A 10,144-nucleotide genomic window follows, 5' to 3' on the forward strand; every position below is an offset into this window, starting at 1 on the left:
CCGAGAACCGCCACGTCCTCAAAGTCAACAAAACTTGGTTCATTCATAAAACAGACTCCGGTGTGGCACAGGTAAATGGTACATTGGCAGTCACAAAACAGTGCATTTTCGAATATTATTTAATAAATTAAAAAAGGAAAATCGACAACCTACACACTCAAAACCCAAAACAATACAAAAAACCCAAAGATAAATAAATGAGTCACTCAAAAATTCAGGTTAAAGAGCATCAACAGTTATCAGACACTTAAACTCAGTCACTTCATGTAATGCTAACAATCTTTTCGAGGTGATTTTTTTTAGACAAATCCTTGTTTTTCTTTTTTTAAACATTTAATAAGAAAAAATATAATGATCTAAAGATAAGTATGTGTACATAATGTGTGGTGATGTGCAGAAGTAGGTAGGTTAAGCTATATTTTGCCCATAGGTATACGCAAGTATAAAAAGACATTAGGTTCAGTAGTAGGTTTAAAGATTTTTAACAGCAGAAAATTGGACTTTCATGCAGTAGAGCGTGACTAATTTTTGACAAAAAAAGGTCAAAATGAGTATTTTTTAAAAATATGTACAAATTAAAAAAGATAAAATTAGGACATGAAAATTTCAAATTTAAGGCTATTTAATTACTTTTAGGGCTTATTATTTATGAATCAAATTTAAGACAACTGAAGGGTCTTTGAGGACCTGCAAACACATAAATAATGCAAGTGTTCTGTTCACCCAATTAATTTAATATACAAATAAAAAGTCTTTATCAAAATGTGAAAAATAATGACTTCATTTTTTTTTTCTAATTTTCTACCATAAACTGAGCCGAGCTGCACTCAGGCAGATTTCTCCCCCTCTGCTGGTTAAACATTCACTGTGATCATGAGAAACAAAAATTGCTGATATCAGAGCGGCACAATGACAGGACTTCCTGCTGCTAAGCCGAGGTCTCCAGCCACATTTCTATAACAGACCCCTCTTATGTGAAAGGAAAGGAGCGGATTTACATTATGATTTGTAAAAGCCTATTTTCCCTTTGGGTGTTATTTCACCTTTTTTATGTAGCGCATCAGATTTTAAATTCACTTATTTTTAAGCTCAGTTGAGACGAGGCTGGAATGTTTCTGCAAAAGGATTTTGACACAGAGTAATACTGAGTATTCTCATTATTGCTGAAATGTTTAAATCTAACTGTCTCTGAATTGTCTGTTTCAGACGTGGAGTTCGTCACAGCCTCACAACTGCTGGTGTCTCCAGACGAGGTCATTAGCCTCCAAAGCAAAGCCTCCATATCTCAGCCCACTGCTGAGTCTTCCAAATCTGTGTTGTCCAAATCGTCTTCTGTCTCTTCCTGTTGATTGTCTCGTTCTTGATTGGACTGACAGGTTGTGTCCATCTGTACACTGCTATCACCACTTCCTGCTGGGACAATGAAAAAAAAAGACATAATCAGGTTTTTGAACAATGTTAAGCAAAGTTGATTCTTTGAAAAAGCTGCGTAATATTAAAAAAGAGCTGACTCCTGAAAAAGCAAGGTCAAGGGACCGCTGTTAAATAGCCAATGCCGTTTTTCCATTGCCAAAATTACACCCCCTTACTGAGAAGCTAGCATGACATGGTACAGCTCAGTACAGCCTCTTTAAGACAGGAATGTTGCCCAGCGATGAACACAATTTAAAAAATATACACATTAATTACGGACCTCAATTGCATCACCACATCCTCGTTAACACTAGGAGCCCAAGTAAAAATATGTCACAAAAATGTATCCTAACTAAAGAGATTACAACAGATTTTGCAATATGAAGAGATAAGCTGCTCTGACTGACCTGTACTGGTTTCTCCCTCTTTTTTCTCAATGAGGAAGATTCTTTGCATCATCAGTTTCTTTGTGGTGTGACACATGTACTTGAGATCAGGAACACTGTCTGGTTTTCCTGCAGATATGCATCAAAATTAGCAAAAGACAGGAAGAAAAAAAAACCTGACACACAACAATGAACTGAAAATATATGGAGAACTTTACCTTTTGGTGGTCCTTCCTCGAACAGCACGCAAGTTCCCAAAGCATCTTTGAATAGCGAAGGATGGCAAGAAAAAAATTCTATTTAAAATAGTTTTTTTATGATAAAATCTATTTTAGGAGTTCATGGAAGCTCTTTCATGCAGGAAAAATTGTTAGCATCCGAATGACTATTCATGCTTATTTAATATATATGTATAAACATTTCGGTACCTTCTTTTGTAAACAATATAGTAATAATGCTGTTGATTCTATGATTATGTGACTTTGGTGGGTGCAGTTTGGACCATTCTTCATTACTGAACACACAAAAGTCACTGAATGTGGTGAAAACGTTTCTGGTTTAATTTTAATTGTTGTTTATTTTAACAACAACAATAATTATAAGTGCTAATAATAATAATAATAATAATTATTATTGTTATTAATAATAATAATAATAATGTTAATATTATTATTATTATTCATGGGCGCCTTTCAGGACACTCAAGGTCACCTTACAGAAACAACAATAACAGAACAGCAAAATATCAGGACAAAAGTAAAACAATATACATGAAAAGGCTGAAAATACAGTCTAAAAAGGCATGTTTCGAGGCGGGATTTGAAGATGGAGAGAGAGTCACGGACGGTTTGTGGGATTGAGTTCCAGAGACGAGAGGCTGCATGGCTAAAAGCTCTAGACCCCACAGAGAATAAACAAGCAGGAGGTGAAGTGAGGAGCATGGAGGAAGATGACTAAAGACTGTGGGAGGGTGTGTAGGGATGAAGGAGGGCAGAGAGGTACGGGGTTGCGAGGTTATGGAGAGCCTTGAAGGCGAGAAGGAGAATCAACAGGGACAGCGCACAATTAAAAGTAATTGCACCAGTTAGCTAGCAGCTAATTTGCAACTGTTGTCTCTGGGCAGGTTAAAAAAAAAAAGAAAAGAAAAGAAATAAGCAGAAAAGCAAGTAGCCGACACTACCTAAGACAGGACAATACATGAAAGTCCATCAGTACAAATGTTTCACTATGTGAAAAGACACATTACATGAAAGACCATCAGAGTGAGACAGGTTAGAAACTCTTCGGAGGTTGTAAAGAGACGTGTTTCATACTTGCTTTGAGAAAAGGGAAAGGAGAGTGTGATGTATTTTAAGAGCAGGCACATGTCAGTGGAGCTATACAATTAATCTGTATGCTTTTTTGGGGGAATCTTTCTTACAAGGGCTGCAACAAATGATTATTTTCATTTTTGATTAATCTGTCGATTATTTTCCTGATTACTTGATAAGTTATTTGGACTATGAAATGTCAGAAAATCGTGAAAAATGATATTCTTTGTTTCCCAAAACCCAAGGTAACGTCTTGCTTTGTCCACAACCCAAAGACATTCAGTTTACTATCACAGAGGTTTAAAGAAGATAGAAAATAATTATATTTAAGAAGCTGAAATCAGAGAATTTCAACTTGTTTTAACTAAAAAAAATTATTCAAACTTATGAGGTGGCTATAAATCTAATAGCTGACACCGAATTGATTAATCGATTGATTGCTGCAGCTCTAATTCTTACCTTCGTATTGACCTGCGAACACATGTTGTCCAACCTGCATCATGGGCTTCTCGCTGTCAATATCCTGGAACACATGGACAAAAAACCTATTTAGTGTAGTGAGAAACCTATACTGATGTTGATGCCATGCATGGGGCCTCTTCTCTTTTTCTAGCACATTACAGTAATATCCGAGACTCACCAGTATCTTACACGTGCCCCGACACTTGGACAGGAAGTCATTGCTGATAATACCAGAGAGCTCCACCACGACAAGCTGCTCCTAAACATGCAAAAAGACGAAAAAAAGGGATTGTTGGTTATTTTTGGGTGGGGAGGGCTGGGGCAGAACAGGTGAGGTTATTGTTATTGTTTTTGGTTTTAGCTAAGGGTAGGGACAACTTATGTTGTTAAATACTTTAATCCTTTGAAGACTGGAGCAACATCACTTTTCTTGTGTATTTACACTTTTGAAATCTGAGAAAAATTGTGCAATTTCTTTCAAAAACATGGGGGAAAAGGCAACAAGCAACTTGATAAAAAATATTTCACATACTGATTGAAATTAGTAGATTTAGAAAATTAGTTCTAGGGAAAAAAAACCTAGGGAAAAGCTTTATTTCCAATTATTATAACTTAATATTTAAAATAATGTTACAGAAACAGTATACATTTGTAAGCACTTTCCCCAGGTCATTTCCTTGTTTTTGTTGGTTTTTCTTCATTTGTTTTTTTTTTATTACTAAGATAATTGAGATTTTTTTTTTAAAAAAACTAATTTCTTGCTAATTTTGGGGTCATTTCTTCTTTTATTGCAATTGCCTTCTTTGGTGTTTTTTAAAGACATCAAGCCAATTTGCTCAAGTTTCAAAGGGTTAAATAATCCCCAGGTGGGTGTAAAAGACATGTTTTCAAGGATCAAGGATTCTTTATTTTCCTTCCAGCCATGCAATACACGAGAAGAATGAAATTAAGTACCCAGGTCTCTATGATCAATAAATAATAACATTATAATCAATAAAACACTGGGTTAGCAAAGAATTACTTTAATAAATAAATAAATAAAGCAAGCAGTGCAGTATGTAAACAGTAAAATCCTAAAATATTAAATACCTATAAAAATTTATCAAAGTATGTTAAATATAGAATTTAACATAAAATATAAATAAAATATTAATATCACTTTCATTTTCATCAAAATCACAGTATTTATCACAGCCAGAAACTGAGTGATATGGTTATTTCTAGGAGGGAGGGTCAAGCGTTTTCCTCCAGTCACTCACAGAGGCTCAAGGAAAAATACTTTTAGCTACAAAAATTTAAAAAATAAATAAATAATTAACCATCCCCCTACTACGCTAAATAAAGTACAATCCCTTTGACTAGTAATTGAAATGTACACAGCGACTACTCTCTTCAAATAAAGAAAGGATTTAATTTTTCAACTGTCCAATTTGCTTAATGGGGAAAATAAAACACAGTAGGCCTATTTACAACACACCGCAGTAAACCGTTTCCATTGCCAGGGGTTTTACACACACACATTTTGGTCTGAAAATGAATGAACTATGTCGCACACACTCACATAAATGCACATTAATGCACCCCAAAACCCAAACCGATATTTAGTAAGACGTTGGTTACAGAAAATCTCACTTGAAAGGTTAAAGTTAACATAAAATCTAATGCTGACATCAAACCAGTCGTCATTTAATTCACATTACACTCCAGGCTAGTTATCTTAGCATGCTAGCCACGTGAAGCTCTCGTTTGTGCTGCTATGCTAAACGTTAGCGCGCTAACGGAATGTCGTACCTCCTCTTCCCATTCATCTTCCATGTTGAAAGTCCTGGAGCAAAGATAAAGATTAAGGTAAACGTCTTTCTTGGAGTTTTATCTTCATAAGTCACGTATCCCTTTTCAATTCATATTTGAATACTTCCGCGAATGTACGGTGCCCGTGAGGTCCTTTTAATTCTTATTTCTGCTTCGCCTATTTTCAGTTCCGGGCCCCGAACAACGAGAGGCGCTGTTGCTCAGTTTTTTTTAGCATGTTTTGTTGCAAAACCATTTAATGTGAACTGGAAACGGAATGAATAACAATGAAATCATCCTCCCTCCGCCCCCTGCACACATCTATCTGTCTGTCTGTCTGTCTGTGTGACTGCGTGTCTGTCTGTTTGTCAATCTATCCACTCATTTTACTCATGGTCGAGTATGATTGGATCTAAATATTGGCTACCTGTAGGCACCCTCATCCACATTTAACATTAATGTTATTAATGCTCTCCTGCAGGAGACCATAGCGGAGGTGATGAGATGAGATGAGATGAGATGAGATGAGATGAAATGAGACGATACACTTTATTGATCCCCAAGGAGAAATTCATATGTCAAAAGGCAAAGGCAACAAAAACGAAAAAAACACACACATCAAACGTATCCAAATCCAAAGAGAAACAGGAGGCACGAATGAAGCATAATCAAAGTGCACAAAAAGGGGGGGAAAATATTAAGCACAAAATCAATCCATTTAGCCTGATTATGTATGTGTGTGAGGTGAGGGCACCTGAGGTTTTTTAGTTTGCCTTTGTTGTCTTTGTAATGTGAAGGAGGAAGGCCAGTGCCTGTCAACAAACTATTGCTTATAAACACATCATATATATTTTTTAAAATGTATTTTCATATATTTTTTAAATTAGGTAAATGAGGATCTATGTATACAGGTGGCTGCAAACTATTGATTATATATATTTATTATTATTACCTGTAATAATTTAAGATTTTTATTTTTTTAATATTATGTAAATAGTATACAGGGGTGTATTAAGTATTTTTTTTCTATGTTCGGAATTGTACATGTTTAGATATAAGGTGTATATGTGTACCCTGGTACATATATAACAAGCCTTAGATTTCTATAAGGGCATTTCTATTAATAATTTAATTATATATTAAAGATTCAGGATTAAATATGTTCATACTTCATCCTATTCCTTTTCCAACATGTAAATTGAGGCAACTGTGGAAGGCATTTATTGTCAATCAATCAGAAATCTTTTTTTGCTACTAATGTATATCTATCATTATTGTAGTTAAGTATAAAAATATAATTTATGAGCTAAAGATATATGTGATTCATCAACATGGTTTTAATAGTTTTAATCTGGGGCAGGGAATTTTCATGTTTAATTTGTTTACGCCATTGAATTTCGGCAAACAACCCACAGAACATCTATTTTCAATCAAACAAATGTTTCATTGCAGTTTAAAGACAACAAGGTTTAAAGCCAAGGAATTCTTCACTAACAGAAAAATGAAGCTCCCAGAATAAAAGGTTGAATGTTTTATTCATTTATCATTGTCTTGAATTATTTTTTTTATATTTTTGGCCTCAAAATGCATGACTAGACATCTTGTAGATTGTTCCATTAAAGTTTTTTTTATGTATAATTAAAATATAAGAAATTTGATATATTTGAAATATAATATGTATTCAGAAGTCTTGATTAATAATGGTACATATTGATCCTTGTAGGCAATATCTCTTTTGGTTTGCTTCCCTGTACACAGGGGTCAGAGATCAGGGTCAGCTGAGGGGCAGCGCTGCTGGAGCTGGCTGGGATTCATCATCTCACTCAGGATTTCTGTACAGAGACACGTTTTTCACACCGAATCCTCTGCTTGAACAACAACTGGTAAATTATGAAAACCAGATCAGTTGTAATGAATAAAATATGTGATAAATGAATTGAATTATATTTGTGCAAAACTACTGAGTCAACCATCGGTTATTGTGACTTATAAACATCTATGCATATGTGCAGATTTTGGGGGGAGGCGGTGGAAATGTCCCCCGCAATATTAAGAACATGCATTTGTCCCCTTCAATGAAAACATTAAAGTGGCAGAGGACTTTTAGTTTTAACTTAAAGATATTTACATCATAAATCGATGCAGAAAAGGCAAGACAATGATGCATAAAAATTCATCAGAATGCAGGAAATTATGTGTTTGATGCTCAAAATGTTCTGGCAGAGGACCCCATAACCCCCTATTTTATATGTGTCCCCCACAATGTCCAATGTTCACATTATCAGATGAGATTAAGAAAAAACAAATGGAAAAAGGTGACAATAACATCCTATTCAATGAAATCATTATTGTGTAGTTGAGTTTATGAATCACTGACAGAGACATTTACTGTATTGCACTGAAAAAATCAAAATAATGTTAGGCTACTAATTAAGCAATTTATGTTTTGTTCTAGTCTGGTCTTTGCAACAAAATTGTCAAACTTAAACATGTAAAATTAAACAACCACTCGAGCTTTTGATCGTCTGAGCACCAAAAAATGTCAGGGTCATGCATGTTCAGTAAACGTTCTGGCAAATTTTTGCATTTTCTTTTTAAAAGGAGGTATGAATGATTTACTCAACTGCAGCCATACTGAACATATTCAACTCTTGGTATAATAAAGTCAATAAATTGCTGCTCGGATGGAAAAATTAAATCTTAAGAAGAAAAAGATTTAATAAATTGATATTTTTATCCCCCTGGTCTTTGATATATCTGAATTTTCTACACATGAAAATAGATAGTAAACAACAAACAGTCTGACGCCCTAAAAGGGCAAAGTGTAAAAACATACAGATTTCCTGCGCTCATCATTTCTATCAATTTGCTTTGGTAGAAACTATTTTTTTAGCACTGTTGCAGTAATACTGGAAAGGGGAACAGCAAAATATTAAAGATTCATATTTTTACTGCTACGTTTGTACAACGTTCATCCAGGTGCCGTAGGTCGGTAACCGTTTAGTGGAGTTGCTCCGAGGCCGACAGTAATTGTAAATACCTGTATAAATGTAAAGCAGGTTGATGCTGAATGAACCTCACCCTCAGAGAGAGCGAGAAAAAATATTTTGAATCAGAATCAGGCAAACCAAATTAAAGGGGGTGCAAATCCCCCATGTGCCTTCTCCCTCCCCATTTCTGGCCGATCATCTATCTCTGGACCATGGTGGGGTTGTCATGTCGACCAGTCCGCAAGTTACTATGACAACGGCTCAAGGGGAAGCACTTGCTCGGGAGGTTATTGCCTCCTTGGGGATGTAAGAAGGACAGGGGGAATGTGAGCAGAGACAAAGACAGAGGGACTTATGGACACCAAATGAAGGGAGAGGTCAAGGTGGAGTGTGTTAACTGTAAGTGTGTGTGTGTGTCACTACAAAGGCCAGTTTACATTCAGAGTCAAAGTGGACACAGTGTGTAAATCAGAGTTGCCCAATTGAAGCTTTTGAGTACAAAGTTTTCTCCCTGCTGGACGAGGCCTCTCCTGTACATGATGTATTACGCTTCTTGCTCTGTGCCATACCCTGGGGCAGAAAGGGGCGGGGGCCAGCGGGGGGAGTGACATTAAGGACCCTCCAAGGTGTCAGATGGGTCCCCAGCTTCCCCCACATTTTGTCATATAAATGTCATAAAGACAAGTTTGGAGTTGGGGAGCTTTTGGCTCTCCCTCTGCCTGGGGGGTATCACGGTGGTTAATTGCCCCATTAGCGCTGACAGGGTAAATTGGTGGAAGGGCTAACTATATATTACAGTGAAAACAACAACCTCTGGCATACACCTTAGGGCATGGTGCATTTTACAGTACGGCCTGTGCATGTTTGAGAGTGTAGGCAAAGGATGTGTGCGTAAATTGTGAATGAAAATGCGCACAAACATGAGAGCTTTAATATCAGGAAAATATTAGAATTCCATATTTATCACTACGGAAATTAACTGGCAGTGTCAGTTAGGGAGAGCGTCTCCTCTCATATCTGCGCTGGACTTTCTAAAGGCGTAGATCAGGAAAATCATTCTATTCTATTGTGATCTGTTTCATAAAAATGTGACTTTGTGTGAGGACTGCTTCGGAGACGACTGTTTAATTAATTGTGAACCACAAACATGCAGTGTATAGAACATTCCTTGCACACACACAGGTAGACATGAAATGTGCGTATGTTTACCTGCATTTTCATGGTTTTAAATGGGGTTCAAAAATGTGATTGCATATACACATGGAAATTTACAACAAGGACCAGCGGTGCAAATAATATTAAGGATGATTTGAATGCATTTTTATAGAATCACACTGTAAACTGAAGGATAATTTGTTTATGATGGAATTAAAAATATTGTTTTATTGTATTACATTATATAATACTGACTTTTATTGCTGCCTTTTATGCACCTTTTACTTCTTTAATCATGTAAACATGTGTTGAGGAAGATCCTAACTTATCTGCCTCGACTGAAAAGCACTCTGTTGTTTTTACAAGCAAAGGTGCAATATAAATACAAGTGACTTGACTTGAATAAAACAGGCTACATAATATTATTACAGAACCAAATGTATTATTTTTGGGTTGTTTTTCCCCTGATATCACATCTGTGTTTGCAGGTTGTTCATAAAGAAGCACACATTTGCTGTGATTTAAATATACTGCAGCATTTAAATGTATGCACATATAAGGATAAACAAATAGTAGCAGATCCCCATATTGTTTGAGCTTCAATTAACATTTAAACATTTTTCTTTTTATTCAGACC

General features: G+C 35.8%; 1 protein-coding gene across 2 annotated transcripts; it reads right to left on the reverse strand.

Annotated features, from left to right (window-relative positions):
• Positions 1-101: 101 nt before the first annotated feature.
• gtf3c6 (general transcription factor IIIC, polypeptide 6, alpha) lies at positions 102-5,526 on the reverse strand. Of its 2 annotated transcripts, none has more exons than XM_042496440.2 (6): positions 5,363-5,526; positions 3,750-3,830; positions 3,569-3,632; positions 2,018-2,062; positions 1,821-1,928; positions 102-1,413 (listed from the first exon to the last, which is right to left on the reverse strand). In XM_042496440.2, exons 1-6 carry the CDS (start codon positions 5,384-5,386, stop codon positions 1,286-1,288), a joined length of 450 nt encoding a protein of 149 aa, XP_042352374.1. In that variant the 5' UTR covers positions 5,387-5,526; the 3' UTR covers positions 102-1,285. The 2 variants fall into 2 exon arrangements, with proteins under 2 accessions (XP_042352374.1, XP_042352375.1); XM_042496441.2 differs by having other exon boundaries at positions 102-1,410; positions 5,363-5,521.
• Positions 5,527-10,144: the final 4,618 nt, after the last annotated feature.

The sequence above is a fragment of the Plectropomus leopardus genome, chromosome 7 (assembly GCF_026936395.1).
Source record: "Plectropomus leopardus strain MGB_pleo_1.0 chromosome 7, ASM2693639v1, whole genome shotgun sequence".
In the NCBI taxonomy this organism is placed as follows: Eukaryota; Metazoa; Chordata; class Actinopteri; order Perciformes; family Serranidae; genus Plectropomus; species Plectropomus leopardus.